This window comes from Pyrus communis, chromosome 1, assembly GCF_963583255.1.
Source record: "Pyrus communis chromosome 1, drPyrComm1.1, whole genome shotgun sequence".
In the NCBI taxonomy this organism is placed as follows: domain Eukaryota; kingdom Viridiplantae; phylum Streptophyta; class Magnoliopsida; order Rosales; family Rosaceae; genus Pyrus; species Pyrus communis.
Window position 1 is genome coordinate 24,259,947 of NC_084803.1, and position 22,877 is coordinate 24,282,823.

The window sequence follows — 22,877 nt, forward strand, 5'->3', positions numbered from 1 at the left end:
ATGTCAAATTTGAACAAACTTGACTTCACCACTTTAGAGGTCTCTAGAAAAAAAAAACTATCTCAAGTGGGTCCAAGATGTGAAGCTCCACCTCACCGCAAAGAATTTGTGCCCAGCTATTGAAGTTGAGACAGATGACCCAGTTGGCCAAGCTAAGAAAGCCATTGCCATGATCTCCATCTGAAGGCATATTCATGATGCATTGCAAGTCGAGTACCTTGCTGAGGAAGATCCATAAGCATTTTGGGTCACTTTGGCCTATCGTTTCAATCACCAAAAAGACATCTTCTTGCCTGAAGCAAGACATGACTGGCAGTATCTGCGCTTCCAAGACTTTAAGTTTATGAATGAATATAATTATGAAGTTTGTCGAATCCGATCACTTCTCAAGTTCTATAATGGGGACTTGACCGAAGAAGATCTTCTAGAGAAGACCTATTCGACCTTTTCTACTACCAATATTGTCCTGTAACAATAATATAAGGTTCAGAAATTCATTAAGTTTTCGGATTTGATCTCTGTTTTACTTATTGCTGAAAAGCAGAATCAACTGTTGATGAAAAATCATCAAGCTGGACCTACTAGGGCGACTGCTTTACCTGAAGCACACTATAGCACAAACCAACACCTAAAATGCCAACATAAATGTGGTAAGGGCAACCAAAAGCCACCCTGTCAAAGGTCAACAGAGCCAAGGCCCATTTAAGGGAGGAAACTAAGCTCAAAAGTGTTCCAACCTCGCTTTCAAGGCCTCGAACTTAAAGAACAAGGGTAAAGCACCTGACACCATGGATACGGATATGTGCTACCGCTGTGGTTCAAAGGACCATTGGTTCCCTGTTTTCCATGCTCATTCGAAGGTTATAGCTGAATATCATTTTCATCGTAAAAAGTTTGAATCAAACTTTATGCAAGTGGATGAATCGGAGAGTACCAAGATGGAGGATTCTAATTTTGAAGAGGTTGTCACCCCTATGGAAGATTATAATCTCAGACATGGACCATTTTTGTAGTTGAATTTTAGACCCCTGGGGCTGAATTCCACTAAGTGGGCGAACCTACCTTGTTTTTTTGTTTAAGTTTGAACAATTTTCCTTTAGGTTTGGATTATTTGTTTTAATTTTGGATATTAAGTTTTTTTTAATTATCATCCTCGAATACTTAAATTATTTTGAATTGATATTTGTTTTTAGAACTTTTATACATGTGACCTATTCAAATTAATTTTACTTTCTTGGTATGACTAGTGGGAAAGTTAGTTGTTTGGTAGACAATGCAACCACACACACTGTTTTACGCGAGCGCATCTGTTTCACTAACTTCGTACGTAAGAATGCATATCTAACAACCTTATTAGGCCCATCCTATGTGATCGAAGGATACTGTAAAACATGTATAATGTTGTCCAATGGTACGATCTTGACCATTGATGAGGCACTTTATTCTCCATGTTCTGAGAGAATGTTGTTGAGCTTCAAAGACATACAAGACAATAATTACCACGCTGAAACCAACGTGGAAAACAGAGTTGAATTTCTATGCCTCACTTCCTACGAATATGGCCAGAAGCATATTCTAGAGAAGATGGAGTGTATCCCAAGTGGTTTGTATACTACAACCATACGCCTTATGGAGAGCCACTATGTGGTTGGCCTTACCTTAGGGACTACGCATGAAATTATACTGTGGCATGATCGTTTGGGACACCCGGGATGAACAGTGATGCACCGTATCCTTAAATCTTCACACGGGCATCCAATAACCCAAAGTTTAGGTTTGATTCAAGGAATCGCATGTCAAACCTACTATTTGGGAAATCTTATCATTAAGCCTTCCTATGACAAGATTTGCTCGAATCATCCTATTTTCTATAAAGGATTTAGGGGGACATTTGTGGACTGATTCACCCTCCCTGTGAATCATTTGGTTGAAGCTTCCACACGTTGGTCACACATGTTTGTTGTCCACAAGGGACGTTGTTTTCTCCAAATTGTTGGCTCATGTTATCAAGCTCAGGGTTCACCACCCTGATTATCCAATCAAATATATTTGATTGGATAATGTTGGAGAATTCACATCTAAAACTTTTGATGATTATTGCATGTTAGTTGGGGTTGAAGTTGAACATCATGTACCCCATGTTCTCACCCAAAACGGCCTACAGAGGCATTCATTAAGCGCTTACAAATGATTGCTTGATCGTTGATACCAAGCTCCTGATCGTTGTTTGGGGCCATGCAATATTGCAAACAGCCATGTTGGTCCGCCTGATGCGTGTTAAGACCCAACCATATAGCGCCCTTTAGTTGGTTAATAGATACAAACTCAACATATCGCATCTGCGCATTTTTGGTTGTGGGGCACTATGTGTAGATTTCGCCACCCTTACGTAAAAAAATTGGGCCTTAGCGAAGGATGAGAATCTTTGTCAGATATGATTCTTTTTTAATTATTCATTACTTAGAACCTTTGATAGGCGATCTTTTTACCGCTCATTTCGTGGATTGTCACTTCTATGAGGCAATCTTCCCTTCGTTAAAGGGAGTTAAGAACGAAGCAAATTGTCAAGGACGACTCCCACTTTGTCTTATTTAGATCCCCGCATCGCTCTATCTAAAACTGAAGCGCAACGCATATTAGATCTTTAAAGCGTAGCTCAGAGCATGCCAGATGCTTTCACAGATCTAGTGAGAGTAACAAGATCACATATTCCAGCTGCAAACGTGCCTGCAAAGATGGATGTACCAAATGTACGACGAACTTCCCTCCTAGAGGCCTTGGACGCCCTAGTGGCCTATCCACGTACATTAGCGGCTAGCCAATCCTCTGCCCCTACATAAAAGCGTGGCATACCTCTTGGTTCAAAGGATTTACACCCACGAAAGAGGAAACCCATGGCACAGGCCACTAAGCCTATTATGAATCCGACTATTGCTTACTCATTATATCCAACTTATGAAGAAATTCTAGATTACGGAAGCGTCCTTGAAAAGACGAATTCACCCTCTGAGAATCATAAGATTTTGGTCCATTATGCTAGCTTGGATGATGTTTGGTGTAGAGTGAGATGATAATCGACGATGCATTAGTGTATGTAGTAGCTACTGAGATCATGTTGTGCGATAACACTGAACCATGTTCCGTTGATGAATGTTGACATAGAACTGATTGGTCAAATTGGAAATAAGCAATCCAAGTTGAACTTGATTCACTTGCGAAACGTAAGGTGTTTGGACTTATAGCTCATACTCCTCTATATGTAAAGCCAGTTGGCTACAAATGGGTTTTCATTTAGAAGCTTAATGAGAAGAACAAAATTGTGCGTTATAAAGCTCATCTTCTTGTTTAAGGCTTCTCACAACGTCCAGGATTGACTATGACGAAACTTATTCACCCGTTATGGATGTGATTACTTTTCACTACCTTATTAGTTTGGTAGTTTTTGAAAAACTAAGCATGCAGCTTATGGACGTAGTAACTACGTATCTCTATGGGATCTTGATATGAAATGTTATATGAAATTTCCTGAAGGACTTACTTTGATTGGATCAAATAGTTTTAGACCTCGAAACACGCTCTCAATTCGAGTGAGACGTTTACTCTATGGTTTGAAGCAATCCGAAAGAATGTGGTATAACCATCTAAGTGAGTATTTGACTAGTCAAGGATATGTGAATAACAAACTATGCCCTTACATGTTCATTAAGAAATCACATTCCGGTTTTGCGATTATTGCTGTTTATGTCGACTACATGAACCTCATCGGAACTCCTGAAGAGCTGAGGAGAAATGCCGCGCACCTGAAGTCAGAATTTGAGATGAAAGATCTTATCAAAGACTTAATATTGTTTTAATCTCGAGATGGAGCATCGTTTAGATGGAATCTTAGTACACCCAGAAAGTGTTGCGCCACTTTAACGAGGATGAAGCGAAGCCTTTGAGTACACCTATGGTCGTTCGATCGCTAAATGCAAAACAAGATTCCTTCCATCTGAAGGAGGATGAACAAGAGATTTTGGAACCCGAATTTCCTTATCTTAAGTGCGATAGGCACTTTATTGTACTTAGCTCAATGCACTAGACCCAACATCTTCTTTGTTGTTAATCTTTTGGCAAGCCGCACTTTATTGTACTTAGCTCAATGCACTAGACCCAACATCTTCTTTGTTGTTAATCTTTTGGCAAGATACAATATTGCACCGACATGCAGACAATGGACTGGTGTTAAAGACAGCTTCTGTTACCTTAAGGGTAATATGGATTTGGGTCTGTTCTATCCCTATAGATCCTCGAGTGATGCCATAAGCGCCTTTGGTTCTCAAGTCAATTCTCGCCTTGTTGGTTATGTCGACACATGTTACTTATCTGACCTGCACAATGCGTGCTCTCAAACGGGTTACGTCTTTACCATTGGAGGCATCACAATGTCTTGGAGGTTAACAAAACAGACCTTAGTTGCCACTTCGTCTAACCATGTTGAAATTATCGTCTTACATGAAGCTACTCAGGAATGCTTTTGGATGAAAACAATTGTGGGCTATATTCGAAGCTCCTATGATCTTTACCCCATCATTGACGTCCCCACGAAGATCTATGAAGATAACGCAACATGCATCGAACAACTCAAGAAGGGTTACATCAAGGAGACAACACCAAGAACATTGCGCCGAAGTTCTTCTTTTCACATCAGCAACAAGAGCATCAGAAGATTGAAGTCATGCAAATCTGTTCACATGACAACCTGGCAGACCTATTCACAAAATCACTACTGAATGCGACGTTTCAGAAGCTTGTTCAAGGAATATGCATGTGTAAACTTTCTAAGTTGTAACACTATTAGTTCTCTTTGGAATTATGTCAAACTTAGGGGAGTATCCTAAAGTATACTTGCTTGATCTTAATATACTCTTTTTCCCCTACGATTAGAAGCATTTTTCCCTTTGGGTTTTTGCTACCTAATGAAATTTTGACGAGGCATAACCCGAAGAAAAAAGATTGTTTATGCAATTCAACAAAAAAGTTTTGGTGTTTCAAGTCACTACTTTGAATCGTTCAGCATTTTTCTTTCCCTTTCTTTTTGGACATTTACTCTTTGAAGGTTTAGGAGGCCTTTGAATTTGTGAATAGACTTGAGAAGGCATTGGAACTTGAGAAAGCGATACATAGAAAAGCATAGTAACACTTTTTATAACATTAACAAGCATACGACATTGTTGTTTACATCAAAATTTGATTGTTAAATCTATAACCTTTACAATCTAGCTAATTGATGTACTTTTTAATTGAAACATTGTCACAATTGTTAAAATTGACTCTAAAAATAAATAGTAGTGAGGACTACATGTGATCCAATGTTGCAACAAATTAGGTTTGGCTCTCCTTTGCTAAAAGCTTTATCTTTTCCCGTTATCTTACCATATTTCCCCTCTCCAATCCTCATCCCTTTGTGTTAATATATAACACAAACTACACCTCTCCATTTGCTCTCTAATATTATTTCATTAAATTCAAAGAAAAAAAGAGAAAAGATGAGAAATTGTGTCAGACCATCTCCAACTCTTGGGTTAAAACCTAAATTTAGGATTAAACTAACCCAATGGAGTGGTGTAGTTTGTGTTACCTTGTTTGTGTTCTCCCTCCATCTGTGGTCTCTTTTCTCTAATGGTTTCTCCCCCGTTATGTAGGTAAAAGGTTCTCCTCTAAGCTTCAAGGGAATCTCCCTTTGTGGCTTAGTCTTCCCCTCATTTCTCCCTAACTCTCATATTATTCCCCTATTGGTGTAAGATAGCTACATTGTAGAGACCTGCAGTTTGCTTCTTCCCGAGGCATGGTTTTCCGCAAGCGCTACTTTTGGTAGCGCTTTATGGCTTTCGCACGTTGGTTGTCTGTGCAAGCTGGGAAGGGAAAGTCAATGTTAAATGCCTGACTTGCTGGGTTTAGCATGCATTTAATGCATAAATCTAGTTTAGTTCTAACTAAGGGGGTTGACTCGCTAGGGAAAAGGGTAAAGTAGGCTAGTTCTCTCTCAATGATGCTTGCGTGAAATGCAAAGGGTATGGGCTTGGACCTTTGGGCCTCCAACCAGCCCAAAGTTTTTCATGACCCTAACTCCACGTAGGCCTGATAACCTTCCGTAACCATCCGCACCACAATCCACTTGACAAGCCTCGAATATGTGACTTGGGCTTAGCATGAATAGTGACTAGCATAATGAAGCATGGTGTGATGAATAGGCATGAGCATGGTGTGAATATCTGGCTTAATCACCGTGGCATAGCATGTATTTGGGCTTGAATGTAGGACGATTGGGTCTTGAGACTTGGTTGGATTGGTGCGTGACATTTCTTGGCCCCAACATTAGCCTCCTTGATTATTTGGGCTATGAGAAACCTTAAGTGGGCTGAATAATCAACCCAAGCCCAAGGGATTCTTTTTTTTTTTTTTTTTTTTTTTTTACGTGGGCTTCTTGATAGGACTCTTCCTTTTCCCATATGGCAGCAGATAATTCCCTATCGTTGTGCTCCCTTGCTTCCTGTGCATGTCCAATCATATGGAGAAACTCTGGGTATTCCTTCTCATCCATTTGGTAATCGTTACAAATTGCTCTTCTCATTAGGACAAGTATTTAATTTGTCCTTGATCTTCCTTCTCATCCTTTAATTCTCCTTCATTCTTCAAATTTCCCATAACTATTTTTCTTTCAAATTCCTTTCTGCTTTCTGTATTAGGTTGTGCCATCTCGTTCATACTTCTCCGTGCTCTGCGACAAGGGTTTTTTCAGGTAAGGAAGTTCTTCCCTAGACCATTTTTGAATTTTTCTTCCCTTTTATGCCTTCTCTATTTTCCCTAGTGATGAAATTAGGCATGCATTTCTTCCTTTTGATTATATGTTCCAAACATTTTAAGGTTTCAGCAAGGGCGCACAAGGGGTGTGGCTTTTTCCGTCGAAATCGAACTCCACTCCTTGGGTAGTTTTGCTACTTCGAAATCTTGTGTGTTTACTTTTTACTTTTCATGTATACTGTGCAATTGTTATCGAACTTGGCTTGCTTACTGTTGATGCGTGCTTGAGTGGGATTGATCAATTAATTGCATCGATCTACTTGGCATGATTAGCTTGATTGCATATAGCCTGTTTTTGCTCGAATATGCGTATAGCATACTTTCCCTGGCTAGATCTTATAGGGCTTTGATAGCATGGCATGTGTAGGGAAATATGCATGTGTTTTGCATGATAGCTTGTAGGAAAAATAGTCTCATGTTAAAGTCTTAGACTTTTGCATGTAAGGCTTTGAATTTTATGAATGTACCCATTTGCTTTCCCGAGGCATGCTTGCTTGCTTTCCCAAGGTAGATTCCTTGCCATGCTTCACTTTGCATGCTTGCATATTTCTTCCTGCATGTTGCACTGGCTTGTAGTATTTATGGTTTGACACTTGCTTTCTATAAGTGTGTTATGGCTGCGGAATCACCAAAGTGCTTAACTACAGTGGACAAGTCTTTCACTACTGAGGACGGCCTTCAGCGAGGTAGGTCGCTGGCTCCACTTGGTTCTCAGAACAAGGCTTTCAAGGAATAGAAGCCTTCCTTAGACTTTTTCCCTCCTATTGATCCCACGCCTATTTCCAAATGCTACATCGAAAGTCGATTGTTTCTTGCCGTGTCGATCCACTTTGAGTTCCCTTACAATGAGGCCACTAGCTAGGCAGATTGGGTGGATACTGAACTTGGCTTTGCGAACCAGTACGTGACCTTGACAAGGGCCAAGGTTTTGGATGCCTTCATCACCAAGAAACAGGTTGTTCACCCTGAGCCCAAACTTCTTCGCCATGAGGTTAGGTCGTGGAGCTCAGAACAAGAATGTTAGTCACCCAAAATGAGCCCAATGCCTCTTTTTTGATCTGACGGTTTTAATTATTAGACCATTGGTTGATCCAAGAGTCAAAATTCAAACATAATTAATTTTTAAATTCAATAAATCCAATGCTTGAAATCGAATATGATCAAATCTAACGGTACAAAAAGAAAGTTCTAATTGACAAAAATTAAACCCAATGGCTAAAACAATTAAAAAAAAAATTCTTTAAATCAAATTCACCCAAAAACTCAATAAATACATGTTTCTTGGGGTCGGTTTAGTGATTTTCAACTTTTATCAGAATCTAATATTTTTTTTTTATTAAAATGTTCATAAAAATAAATATGATAATCTAAAATAAATTATGATAATCTACATCAATTTTATTTTAAAAAAGGTTACTAAAAAGAAAATCTAGCCTAAATTTATTCTTTAATATTCTCGGGGCTAAAATTTTAACCTAGAACCATTGGAGAAGAAAAACTGTTTCTGGTTAAAACTTCAATTTTCTGGGTGAAATACTTTAGGTTTTAACCCAAGATTTTGAGATGGTCTAAGGCATGAATTGTCTATGAAAAGGGCAGGAGGGATTCATGTTGTTCTACACAACAACTACAACTAGTAGTAAACATAGATGAAGATCAAGATCACAAAGATCCCTTTTACTTGATTCAAATAAACCCTAATCCTAAAATTGATCACAAATACCCAAATATTATTCACAAACATATAACCGTGGTAGTAAATTTTCGCCGTCTTCAATCTTAACGAAAAAGTACTTACAAAACAATCAACACCTTTGATCAAAGACCAAAGCTTCACGTGCCCACGAGGAGTTAGGGGAGGGGGTGGTTTGGCCAATCGATCTCCGATGCCAAACTCAGTAACTCTGAATAGAGTGGGTGTTGAGGGTTTTCTGTATAGCGAAAAACTTACCAAAATTTGGTGGAAATAAGGGTACATATAAGAGGTAGTGACCGACCATCGGTGTAGGGTTTTGCCTTACACATGGCGGCTTCTTATTGGCCAAGTTATGTCATCCATGATATGCGCAAGGAAAGAATATTTCCAAGATATTAATTAGGAGATAATATCTTGGAATTATGATGAGAATAGCCCAAATTGATTGTGAAAGGGATTCTTACTTAGTGTGTCGGTCTTCATTTACGATTGTATTAAAGATAGGATTTAGTAGTTAATTCTTATCTTTAATAGCTTTGACTTTTCCACTTGAGCACCCACTGCTTCAACTTCCAGGGATGTTGAGCTACACGTGGGGAACTTGAAAGCCTTGCCCATTTAATGAGGGCAGTCATATCTTTCTTGAGCTAAAGTCCACGTGTCGCTTTGTGGATTTTTGAGATTATTTTTGGCTCCACAAATGCCCCAAAACCTGCTGGGTTGCTCGCAGGAAAGGGCAATAAGTGTAGAAATCCCAAGCTGCTTAGATAAGTAGAGAGTTGTTTCCCAATTTGATGAAGATCTTTCAATTTGACTTAGAAATAAAGTCTTTTAGGAAAGGGAAACTAATTGCCACCAAAACCTATTTAAGTCTATCTTAAGTAGGGAGTTAAGTAAATATGGAGAGCAATTTGTATCCCTACAAGAAAGAAAGAAAGCTAGAGGAAATTTATTCCCCTTCCCCTTGTCATTTTCTTTGCTTACCCTTGCAAACAGTTGTTTGTCGTTGATTTTCTTATTCTCCACACTGCACCAATGTAAGAAGATATTCTTGCTTGTTGTTTTTTTTAATTTTTTTTTTTTTGGGAGCTACTACTAGTTAGCTGTCATCAGTGGTTGATTGTGGCACCGCGAGCTTGTAATGATCCAAACTTATTCGGAAGCGATACTTAGTGATAGGTCAAAAATAAAGTCATGGTGGATTCACAATCCATTGCCTTGATTCACTTGGCTACATCTGCCCCCTGTGTATTACAAATTAAATTTTTTTCCGCCATTTATCATTACTTGTAAGATAAAATACAACCTAAATTAAAATTTATTTTGTTTACTTTATGGCTGCATCTAACTTTCTTGTTAGACTGTCTACGTATCCTTAAACAGGATCAAACCATTCGTAGTTCACCGCTTTATTTAGACCATTTATTATAATTTTCAAGTATCGAATGTTAGCGATACTAGGTTCAAATGATTGAATCACATCAAACAAATATCAAATATGAATTCAGAATATGAAATTTAATGTAAAAAGGCAAAGTCGGCCCACTGGCCACACACCGCTGTAAGTGACAGTTTTCGGCTAACGGAAACCAAATTTTCCGACCAACACTAAAAATTACCAAATTTTTGAAAATTGTAGAACACACCACGAGGAAGAATTTTCATACTTGGGCTGAAGTCCAATTCGACCGGGAAGATCCTAAATTCACCTCGATCCGTCGGAAACCCTAAAATGGGTGTTCTTCGAATTGCTGCTCTAAGAGCAGCTCCAATGAGAGCAACTGCTCAAGGGATAGGCTGCGAAACAAGGCTTGATTGCCCGAGGGAGGAAGTCCAGCATTGGCTGTGATGTGTTACGAATGTGACACACAAATTAAACCCTATTTGTGACAATTGTAGTAATGATGTAAGTAAGGATCGTTCTAACCGGGGATTAACTAGGGGTACTCATCTAATATAAATTGACTTAAAAACACAAAAACTAAACTTAAAGACTCTAACTAGACTACTATGACTCAAAGAAGATTTGAAACACTCAAAATTGCCTAAAACAATCAAATTGACTCAAACAGAAACTAAAACTTGATTTGGACGAATTTGAAAGTGCTTGTGACTCAAAATACTTAAAAACACAAAATAAGACAGATTATAATGACTAAGACTTAACAAAATATGGGGGGATTGTGTTTGAGCGAAATTAAATTTAATGGACAGATTGTAAAGAAAAACAGATTGTAAGACAATTTGTGATGAACCAATGGATGATGGAATAGCTAAGGGGTTCTTCTCCACACATGAAATATATGCAACGTAAATCAATTTCCATTTATCAATTCAATAAGTTATGAACCTCGACACTCCAAGTTAATTAGGTCCGCTTAAATTAACCTTCAAATTTCCCTAGAATCATTGAATTGGATGAATATGCATCGCAACCAAATTATTCCTAACAAGTTCTCTATATGAACAACATGATAAAGACACAAGTTAGAATCATTACGTTCTTTGGAAATCATAAGCATCGACAAGGCATTTGTAACTATGAAAAGCATGATACTCCTGCCAGGAATCTACTTAACACGATCGTGACTAGTGACCTACACTACTTGCGAATATAAATTCATAACGATTAGGTGAAACACACTTATACCCTAGCACCAGATTCAAGCATGCAAATTAAGCGTGCACTCTCAATCAACATACAAGAATAAGTTCTAAATCAAACAGTTAAGCAAATTGTATTCACGACTTATGCAACGATAACTGGAAGTAGTCAACTTATTTCACATATATAATCATGGTTTCGAATACACCTTTAGCCAAAACGAATTTAGCCAATCATACTCAAAGCAAAACAAAGATTACATGAATTAGACATTGAAATATAAGATAGAATACACCCAAAATTGTTCAACAACTCAGAATGAAGAGCCAAACAATTGAGTGAATCTATCTCATTTCCCTTGCTTGCGGCAGATTGAGTGATGATGGTTTCTGGGTTGTTTTGATGATGTAGAATGGATTTGGGGTGTTTAGAGGCACGGCAAGGGATGTAGGTTGAGTGTGGAGGAGTGTTTGATGGTTGGAAGGTGGTGGAGGACTCGGCAATGATGGTGGAAGAAGGTGGAATGGCTGGTTGTGTTTCTGGGTTGCAGAATGGTGTTTTTTTGGTGAATCCCCCTCTAGGGTTCAGCCAAGGGCTGATTATAAGTGTTTTGGGAAGTTAATAACATACCTAATTGAGTTATGATTCAGATTTCCTAGTCTAAATAGAAAAGGTAAGTGAATAAAGTCCAAATAAGGTCAGAAAAGGGGAATGCACGAATTTAAAACAAGTAAGGAATGTCCTTGCCTTGCAAAGAGTCAGAAATTAAACCTCTTGCACAGCAAGGAAAGGGAATTTAAGGTAAGGTACAAAATTGGTGCAAAAGAAGGAAGGAAAAGTCTATTCCTTGCAAGAAATCAGAAATTAGGACTTTAGGGAAAATTTTAGAACTAGGAAAGTGAATTAAACTAGGAAATAGGAAATTGAAATCAGGAAACACAAGGGAAGGGTGCGGCACATAGTTTAGGGAAAGGTAAGACACAAAGCAAGAGGTATTAGAATAAGGGAAAGGTCCTAACACGGATGGAAATAGGGAAGTTTACACAAAGAAAAGGAAACAACCTTCCTTGCACGGCAAGGAAGGGAAAGTTGCAAAGAACCTTTGTTTGTTGTCCAAGGGTGCTCGGGAGCCATCTTAGTTGCTAAACTTAGAGCGTTCTTGATTTAGGAAAGGTCAACCAAAATAGGAAACTTTGGCTTAACTTTCCTACTTCAAGTAGGAATCCTTGTGTGATTAGGAATCCTCGTCCAACTAGGAATCCTCATGTGAGTGGGAAACTTCCTTCAATTTGGAAACCTTCTCGTAATTGGAATCCTTGTCGTAGTAGGAATCCTTGCGACATCAACTCTTCAATTTCGTCCATTCTTTTTGCTCCAAGCATAAACTATCCAATTTGTGCCCAAAAGTGCTCCAAAAGGCTCCAAAATGCATCCTTTCGCCAAATACATCTTATGAACTTGAAAACACACAAAAGAAGCTTAAAGAACTAAAATAACTAAGAACTAATAACATAAATGTACGAAAACAAGCAAACTAAGTCGCATAAATATGCTCCTATCAGGCTGGCGATCGAGCCCGAGCAGGCTCGAGCTCCAGGCCCGTGGATTCGTGGCCGCCCGAGCGCCCGAAGGCTGTCTGACGTGGGCTGACGTCAAGGCGATGTCAGTGGCACTTCTCTCTCTCTCTCACTGCCTGCGATTAGGGCATTCCTTCTCTGAAACCTTCGCATTGTGATGGCGTCGAAGGGTAAGGGGATTGCCGCAGGAGGTGGATTCTCTGATGGGAAACGTAAGCACGATGACAAGTCCGGTGGTGGCCGGAAGAGGAGCAACCCCGACGTCCTTAGATTCTTCGAAGACATCGCTGATGAAGTCGACGACTGTGACGAGAGTGACTTCGATGACGGTATATTCCGTCTCTGATGTCTTTTATGGTCGCATTTTCCATCTGGGTTTGGATTTCTAGGGTTTTTGAAATGGATATTTTTTTTGGAGCTTGCTTTGTGCGTATTGACAGATTAAACATTTATTAATTTCCTGCATTTCCTTTGTATATTTCAATTTCTGGCTTTTGTGGTTGCTTGTGGAGCTTCAATTTTTTTTTGAAGTTTGTAGTTAGGTTGCTTAATTTCTTTAACTTGTTTGCTGACCGTAATGTAAATAATAACACGTGGCGCAACGAGAACGATTAAAAATCTTATCCAAAATTTCAAATAAAATTATTTTGTATTATTTTATAAATAAAAAAAATATTAATATTTTATTATCTATTACCAGGGCTATTGAAATATAACGGTGAAGATGACAATTACCGTTGGGTAATCACTGTTTACTAGGTGGATAACATATGGAACTGCTCTAAGAATAACCAGAGCCTCTGAACTCTCTCTTCTCAAGTCTCACAGCCAACTCGGACATGGGAAACAGCTAAGAAGCTTGTGAGTGGTTAGCTTCACTCAATCTTCCAGAAGCTCTGCCATGTCTTCCTGATTCCTCCTCACAGGTACTTCTCTCTTTCCTCTTCTTCTCTTTTCAGCTGCATTTCTTATTTTTTTTAATTATTTGCAGACATGGGTTTTGCTTGTTTTTCACATTTGTTTGGTTTCTGGGAAATTTGATGAGATCGTGGGGAAATGGAAGTGACAAAAGTTTGAACTTTTGAACATTTAATTGGGACCTGAAAAAAAAGCAAACTTTTTCCTGGAATGAAGATTGAACTGCAATTTCCCCCATTTTTTGATGTATTGGTTTTGTGGGTTGAGCTGAATCTATGATTCTTTCGATTTTCGAGTAGTTTCTACCTTGTGTGATAGGAACTAGTAATATTTCTGCTACTGCTTGTAATATATGAATGATTGTTGAGAAGCGAACAGCCAAGCCAACAACATGATGTGGTAAAAAAAAAACCAGACCCCAACAAAGAGGGAAGCATATCGAAAATTGAATCTCTTACATTGTGCACTTCAAAATTTAAACTACCAAAGGAAGACAATTTCCGATTTTTTCTCAAGTATGATGTTCATTGTAGTATTAAACTTTGCTCCTTAAGAAATAATCTGCTCCATGAAATAATTGAGGCTTTGTACTCAAATATAGACTATGGCTCCCAAAAATCTTATGCACAGCTTGATTTCCATTAAGTTGTTCGTTTCTCGCAGTTTTGTTTTCCTGACTGAACTATACTTTTATAGCATGGCAACTAGCAAACTGTAGAGGATCTTCAACATAGGCTTGCCCCGAATTTACTATTGTTGCAGTTCCTACTTTGTTGTTGTTGTTGCGGACCCCACTTAGTGGGATAAGGCATTGTTGTTGCAGTTCCTAATGTGTATTTGAACATTTATAGCTCACTGAAGGGGTGTTTTCCCTTTTTGCAGATATGGAATTGTTTCAAGTGCTCCTTGATCAACACCATGCATTTCATTGCATCCATCACTAGAAAGAATGATGCTGTTGAAAATGGATCTAGTCATTGCAGTTTTGGTCTTGGCTTGCTTACAGTCTTTTGTATTGCCTGATTCACAGGGTACGGTTCTGAGGTTTTGCAACATTTAATTCATTCAGACAGCATCTGGGATATGCTAATCACAACAATCTCCGCATTTTTTCGGTTACATATCATAACAAACAAGACTAAGGCAAACAAGTCTGGTATTGATTAATGCTATATACCCAATATTGTAACCTCGATGCAATTAACATTCAAACATTGGGGGTCCTCTCTGCAACTCTTTCTTTCTCTCTTATCTTGCACTCTCTAGGATATTATAGAACGAACACAGACCCAGGGTGTTAGTGGACTGTCTTGAGGTTTTTGTATGTTAGAATTTGTTCACTATCTTTTACTTTCCTTTGTTGTATCTATTCCTTTTCTAGTATTTATGTAATGTGGTAGTGAATTTCCGTTGGCAAATTTGTCTGATTAGGTGATGAATGTCGGCATTTTCGGTTTCAGGAGAAGCACTGTTTTCATTGCGGGATTCTTTGAATAGTTCACCTAATCAGCTCAAGGACTGGAACCGCAACCAAGTCAATCCATGCAGTTGGACCAATGTGCAGTGTGACCCTAACAATAATAATGTTGTTTCTGTGTAAGACATCCTTTGTTTATCGTGATGTATTGTTGTCAACGGATCACTTCACGATACGAAATTCATCCTTGCATAGATTAAGGTTTTTTCACTTGTCTATGCTTAGTTTTGTCTTTTTCATTTTGCAGAGTGTTGGTAAATATTGGATTTTCTGGCATCTTGTCTCCTAAATTAGGAGCCTTGAAAAATCTTCGAACACTGTAAGCACAGAGAATACTAGTCCTGTTTATCATAATTTCTATACACTTCATTTTCTGGAGTCATTTCAAAAACTAGGATTGTCACCACAGATGCTGGATTCTCATTGGGATGCATTGAAGAATAAAAAATGTCATGCATCATTGGGATGCATTGACAGCGACCTGGGTTATGTACTTCAGTTATTGAAGTCAATTTATTTGTTTTTAGCTTAGTCTCCAAACGCGTGCTTTAGAAGTAAGGTAATTGTTAAGATCGTATGGTTAGACTTGTTTGTAGAGTATGACAATGTCAACTTTTCGATGATTCAAAGTCAACTCACCTAAGCATTACAGATTAGTTGAGGATTAAAAAAACTTTGATCCAACTTCTAGCTAATTTGGTTAGCTTCATGTGTCTTCACTTGTTATTTTCTGTTTGACAGCTTGCCTGAGACATTTAACTTCTTTAATTGAAGCTTGCAAGTGAGGTACCTCACAAATCGTTTAGTATTGAAATTCATGAGTTTGAAGTCCTGCAATTGCGACCTCCCAAATAAGTTGAATCCCACATGTTGGAATATGACAGTGGAGAGAGATCTACATGTGGGGAGAACTGTAGAATATAAAAGAAGTGGTGGATCTCCTTCTAACAACTGAAGCTTTCCCGATTTGTGGTACACCAACATACTTATGAAGAACAAATGTATACATATATATGTAGGAGTTTGAGACCTTCTTGTCCCACATTGGGCAACAGTATTTTTTCACTAGCCTTTGTATAGGCTTATTCCTTCTACTTAGTAATTAGAACTTGGACCATTTGGAAATGGATTGAAGACTTGGGCCTTATGGTTGTGTGGATTAGGCTTGAATATAATATAGCCTAAATACAATTAATATTAATTAATCAAGATAAGGGCCATGGGGCCTTGGAATTTAAAATTAATTAGATTCATTAATTTTAATTTTTGGATTAAGTTTTTTAATTAATTTATTAATTAAAAAACGTTTTGATTAAAAGACACAGCTATTAGAAAGAGTTGTGTACTTTCAAATACACTGAACAGGTATTTGAAAGGGTGTGAAACAGCCTATATATTTGCAATCACAGTATCCAAGTGAGATTATCTTTCTTCCTCTTTTTCTTCCGTACGAAATTTCCAGAGAGTAAGCACACAAAGCAGATTCGCTAGAATTCTAGAATCCAGTGCGGGTTGTAGAATTAGATAGTTGAATCCTGGTCGAGCAGACGTTGTAGAACCACAAGCACAAGAGTGGGACGAAAATACTGTTCGAAGGACATAGCTTTTACGCTAGCCTCTACCTTCTGTGATCAAATTAGTATCATTGATATTCTTATATTAGTTTCTGTATTTATTGTATAATTTCATTCTGCACATCAAGTATTTTTAGTTAATAAAATATTAGAATTTCAAGTTCTGTTTATTTTTGTTATTTTTGTTTATTTCTGAATTGTTCTCCAACAATATATACATACATACATACATATATCTATATATATATATATATATATATATATATATATATATAGATTTTTGGATTTCTATTGATCACCATAAGATGTAACAGGCAGAACAGAAGGGCAATGAGAATTTCCAAAAGCCCATATGTAATTCCATGATTTCATGCAATTTATGTTGTGCTCATTTTCGTTTGTTAACATGTGCAGACTTATCCATTAGGAGCTAAGCTTTAGATGACTGAAAGCATGGTGTAGCACTTCACTTCTGTATTGTACATACTGCTAATACATGTGTCCTATATTAGCTTAGGATGAACGGAATTTGAGATGAATTCTTACTCACATGAGAGACCATTGTTAACATCTTTAGAAAACTATTTTTCGAGGGTAGCAATTGATTTTTTTGTTTTGTATAAAGCTTGTGCAGCAGTTCCCATTTGTCTGATTTTTTTAGCCTCTTCTATTTGTAGACATGTATATATATTTATATGCATTCCATATGCCAACGACTCTAATACCTATAAGGTGCATTCATCTTGCAGTTCATTACAAGGAAATGGCATAACTGGCGAGATACCAAAAGAGTTTGGAAATCTGATAAGTTTGTCCGCCTTGAATTTAGGAAACAATAATTTACATGGTGAAATACCAGCTTCCTTTGGCAATCTGAAAAATCTCCAATTTTTGTGAGTTGTTTCATCCGCATTGTTTTAGGTTTTCCCTAATATATACTGACTCTGCAGTATCTAGTTTTGTCTGACAGTGCTTTCTTGATGATGCAAACAGGAATTTGAATAACAATAATCTGAGTGGTACAATCCCAGAGTCACTTTCAAGTCTTTCAAACTTGATTAGTCTGTACGTTATTTTTCATGGACAACTATTTTGGCACTCCATCTTTTAGAATTCTGAACATTATCTGTGTGAAGTTGTATACTTGGGCCTCAGTTCTTCAGTATTTGATGCCATACTTGAAACTTTGTTTGCAGTCAGCTTGCCTTTAATGCTCTCATGGGTCAAATACCTGAGCAGCTGTTTAGTGTCAAAACATACAAGTATGAACAACTTGTTACTGTTAGTGTTTCTATTCTTGACAAGACTGCAAACCATTCTCTCTCTCTCTCCACACACCCACGTATTCAAAATATGTTTATCTAATCTTGACTTGACCTGTGTTGCTTGTTTCAGTTTTACAGGAAACCACCTAAACTGTGGCGTGATTCTCCCTCACCTTTGTGCACCTGATATTTATGGTTCAGGTTAATGGGTCAAACAAACATCTGAAATTGAATTCTTACCCTTTCTTTTATAAGCTTACACGATGGGGTTTTCCCACTCTTGACAGGCGCTAAAAGTAAGCTGAAGCTTGGAATAATAGTTGGACTTCTTGTGGGGCTTACCATTTTATTATTACTTGGAGGTTTACTGTACTTTACTGGCAAGCGTAGACACAAAGGCTTCAAGCGTGAAGTTTTTGAGGATGTTGCAGGTGCGCATTGCTTTCTAGTTGTAGAACTGATTAACAACTCCATCATCTGACCAATCATTGGAACCTTGATTTTAGTTGAGTCTTTTGACCCATCATGCTAAAGTTATTCAACCAATTTAGGATTATTATTGAATTGGTTTATCGCAATGACTGGAGTTACGTAAGGGGTTCCTCTTTAGGATAAATATTTACATGTTCATGGTATGTTATGCCATTGCACATTTGGTAAGGTTGAGAGTGGTGGGGGTGGCCAATATCTTGTAGTTTCATAAAAGAAATATCGTTTATTTTCCAGTCAATGTTAAAAAGTTGTTCTGAAATACAAATTTGGAGGGCTACACTTCATGAATAACAACATTTTGGTTGGGAGGCTTGATTTGGCCTCTGGCCCTTGCCGTTAAAAACGTTAAGTATCTGTGAGTAAATTGATTGGAGCCAAAAGGGCCTGGATGATCCTTGCCATGCATAACTTAGCTCATCTGGTTTTTTTTTATTTTTTTATTTTTTTATTTTTTATTTTTAAAGGTGACCAAAGGATTGCATTTGGCCAGTTAATAAGATTTTCATGGAGGGAACTGCAGCTAGCAACAGACAACTTCAGTGAGAAACATGTTCTAGGACAGGGAGGTTTTGGAAAAGTCTATAAAGGAGTGCTATCTGATAACACAGAAGTTGCTGTTAAGCGTCTCACTGATTATGAGAGACCTGGGGGTGATACAGCTTTCCAGCGCGAAGTTGAAATGATAAGTGTAGCTGTTCACAGGAATCTATTAAGACTGATCGGATTTTGCACGACTCCAACAGAACGCCTTCTTGTGTATCCCTTTATGCAGAATTTAAGTGTTGCCGATCGGTTGCGAGAGATTAAACCTGGTGAGCTCGTCTTAGATTGGCCTACAAGAAGGCAGGTGGCATTAGGCACAGCCCGTGGGTTAGAGTACCTGCACGAACATTGTAATCCTAAGATTATTCATCGAGATGTTAAGGCTGCTAATGTATTACTTGATGAAGATTTTGAAGCAGTTGTTGGCGACTTTGGCTTGGCAAAGTTGGTGGATGTTAGAAAGACTAATGTGACAACTGAAGTTCGTGGCACAATGGGTCACATAGCACCTGAATATTTCTCCACTGGGAAGTCATCAGAAAAGACGGATGTTTTTGGCTATGGGATTATGCTTTTAGAACTTGTAACAGGACAACGGACAGTTAATTTTTCACGCTTGGAAGAAGATGATGATCTTTTTTTGCTTGACCATGTAAGATAAACTCTCTGTATTTGGGTCGTTCTTTCTCTTCCCCACTCTCCCTCTCCCTACCTCCTCCTAGTGTGCATTTATATAAACTTTTTTTGTTGCTTGACCATGAAAGATAAACTTGTTTTCGTGCATGTTAAGATAACTCAAAGAAATGGCATGATTTTTAATTTTTACTCGTAACAATTGTTTCTTTGGTATTGGGAGCTCTGCATGCTCACAAATGATGTGTAGTTGTATGGTCAAAAACTGTTTCCGATTATATGTAGGTATGGTATGGAATTTTGTGCCTAACATATGCTCAAAACAAATTGATATCACGCTTAAGGAAGAAAATGCCGTGTTTTTTTTTTTTTTTTTTGTTTCACTGAGTGCATAATTTTGCCTGAGTTTGTATTCACTGTGCTAACCTTCTTTGCTTATCTGCTCCTGAAGGTCAAAAAGCTGGAAAGGGAAAAGAGACTGGATGCTATTGTAGATAGAAATTTGAATGATAGTTTCAACGTCCAAGAGGTAGAAATGATGATCAAAGTTGCGCTTCTTTGTACGCAAGGATCCCCTGAAGACCGCCCATTAATGTCGGGGGTGGTACGGATGCTAGAAGGGGATGGTCTGGCCGAGCGCTGGGAAGAATGGCAGAATGTTGAGGTTGCTCGTAGGCAACAGAGTGAAAGACTACAAAGGAGATTTAACCAAGGAGAAGATTCTGTATGTAATCAGGATGCTTACACTGTCAGCATGTAGTATTGTTTCTGGTAGTTTAGCTCGGTTAAACCCTGAATGAAGCATATCTGTATTTCCAATTCAAAATAAAACTACATGTTGTAAATATTTATGTCTATGTGGCCGTCCGCATTTGTAACCAATTATGTAGTTAATTTCTTATTGATCATTGATGTAATTAGGGCACTTGGGCTTCTCTTCCAAGTTACTCTTACCCTATATAAAGGGGTCTCATGAATCACGATAATAAAAGGATACACTCGTATTTCTCCTCCCAATCTCTATATTCTCTCTCTCTTTTTCATTGTATTTCTTATACTTTATTTTTTAACACGTTATCAGAATGCTCTTTTTATATTTCGTTTGAGCTAGGATCATCATGTAGTTTAGAGTTTCTTATACTCAACCATTAGACTCTACCACGCTCAAAGTTGTTCGTTCTTTTTTGACAAATATTAATCGAGCGTTGAATTATTTTGTTATGAATTAATACATGACATAAACATGTTATGTCCTTTTATATTCCATATCGAAGGCCAATTCCTTACACGTTTTAAGTTACATATTTTTTGGATATTAATGAGATGGATGCAAACTTTTAATGTGCTTTCCTTTATGTTTATTAGTAATACCTATTAATATTGGAACTCATGATTGCCAATTTATGTAATCTTAAATGGAAGATGATTCATATTTGTTCAGAGTTATTAGTTTCCATTTAATCACTCACTCATTTATATTTATGTGAGTTTATTTATTTTATTTTATTTTATTTTATTTTATTTTATTTTGAGCAAACGAAGGTGAAAGAGGTGGGTTTAGCCTCACAACGAGGCAGCAATAATATGGTTCAAATCGTCTTTGGTGAGATTTGAACCTTAAACATCTTACTTATAAGTGAAGAGAAATATCACTATACCGTAGTACTAAGTGGCTTATGTAAGTTGTATGAGATCAAAGAGCTAATGAAGTGTTGATCCTCAATCTATGAGTTATTTGGGATAATGAGTTTTAATGAAATCTCATCATGTTACGAGACATTCATCTGTTGGTCTTTCATTCTCATCCAATATGAGTGGGAGGCATGTAGCCCCATTTATCATGAATTCAAAGTTCATATTCAAGCAATTATATTGAAGCATATAGCTCACTGTATTCATACTCCAAATGAGTAAATTAATATGTCGGGCTTGGTGGATGTAAACACTTCGCCTTGAGTTTTTTTTCTCGACACTATGAGATAAATTTGTCTCCTGACTAGGTATGAAATTGCACATCTTAAATTACAAATTATTGGACTGAATCGGAACCTAAAGTTCTTTGATTCTAAATAATTGAGGGCTAAATTTCCTCGAGTTTTAATTGCGTAACTAAACTATACGATTTTTTTTTCTGTGGCACTTATGATATGGCATCGAACACGACCCTGCCATGCGCTAAAACATTTGGTGTATTTTTACCAAGTCTTGATTAAAACAAGAAAAATGGTTGAGAAATTTTTTACGATTCTCCCATGAATTTGAACTCAGTGGACATATGGAAAATCATTTTATGCCATTCTTTGTGGTTGAGTTTATTCTCCCACGTTGAGCTTACAAGCAATTAGCAATTGAGTTATCTCCCATATATAGCTTGGCTCTTTATTTTATTTATTTTTCGGCACTTTTATTATGTTAATTTCGATTTTGTTTATTTCATTTTTTTTTTTATGTTACTATGAATTCATTAATTCAATTTATTATCATATCAAATTGTATATCGTTCAATTCATTTTTTCAACGGAAGCTCCTACTTTTTTCTTTTATGAATTGTATTACACAATCATGGAAGTAGTGTACGCTTTTCATGAACTAGAAGTTCAGTGACCCAATCATGGGATAATTATCTTCGCCATTCTCCATCCACAATGAGATGTATGATTATCCTTGATATATTTCTATGCCTTAACGTAGTACATTGTGCATGTCCTTGCAAGGATTGCTCACACGGAAACTTGGTCCTCAGACTATCTAAAATTTACTTTGGATCTTGTATTTTTATCTCGAGAATTTATAAGGGTATTTGTGAGCTTATTCAGCATCTTATTGTGGATTATTTGACCAATGACTTAGATGTATCTATGGTCATTATAATATTTACTCGCAATTACAAGCGAAATTCCCAAATTTGGTAGGCCATTTCATGCCATTTGGGACTAATTTTGAGCACATAACTCTCATGGCTTACCACAAGCTTTAAGTGTTTTGTTCATTACAAATTTTTGCTTGGGAGATGCATTATGATCACATGCATCATCATTATCATTTCGGTTGATTTTTATTTTCCAACCAACAAGTAATTGTGTATACAAAGATAGTTTTAATCATTTAAAATTGGGATTCAAGTCAATTTGTTTCAAGTTTTGCTCATAGTTACCATAGTTTTGTGGATTGTCACTTTGGTTAGACAATATTCCTGACGTTCGGGGGAGAAATGATTGTTTTCAAAGAACATCGAGAATTAGTGTTGATACATC

General features: G+C 37.4%; 1 protein-coding gene across 1 annotated transcript; it reads left to right on the top strand.

Annotated features, from left to right (window-relative positions):
* The first annotated feature begins 13,508 nt into the window (after positions 1-13,508).
* LOC137749356 (probable LRR receptor-like serine/threonine-protein kinase At5g10290) lies at positions 13,509-20,630 on the top strand. The gene is made up of 11 exons (XM_068489456.1): positions 13,509-13,647; positions 14,522-14,670; positions 15,100-15,235; positions 15,364-15,435; positions 17,440-17,583; positions 17,684-17,755; positions 17,887-17,952; positions 18,086-18,156; positions 18,243-18,386; positions 18,912-19,642; positions 20,075-20,630. The coding sequence occupies exons 2-11, from the start codon at positions 14,589-14,591 to the stop codon at positions 20,381-20,383; spliced, it is 1,827 nt and encodes a 608-aa protein (XP_068345557.1). The 5' UTR covers positions 13,509-13,647; positions 14,522-14,588; the 3' UTR covers positions 20,384-20,630.
* The last annotated feature ends 2,247 nt before the right edge of the window (positions 20,631-22,877 follow it).

Coding starts and splice junctions, on each gene's coding strand:
- LOC137749356 (XM_068489456.1), top strand. CDS start 14,589: ATGATGCTGTTGAAAATGGATCTAGTCATTGCAGTTTTGGTCTTGGCT. Junction 15,236..15,363: donor AATAATAATGTTGTTTCTGT/GTAAGACATCCT, acceptor TTCATTTTGCAG/AGTGTTGGTAAATATTGGAT. Junction 18,157..18,242: donor ACCTGATATTTATGGTTCAG/GTTAATGGGTCA, acceptor CACTCTTGACAG/GCGCTAAAAGTAAGCTGAAG.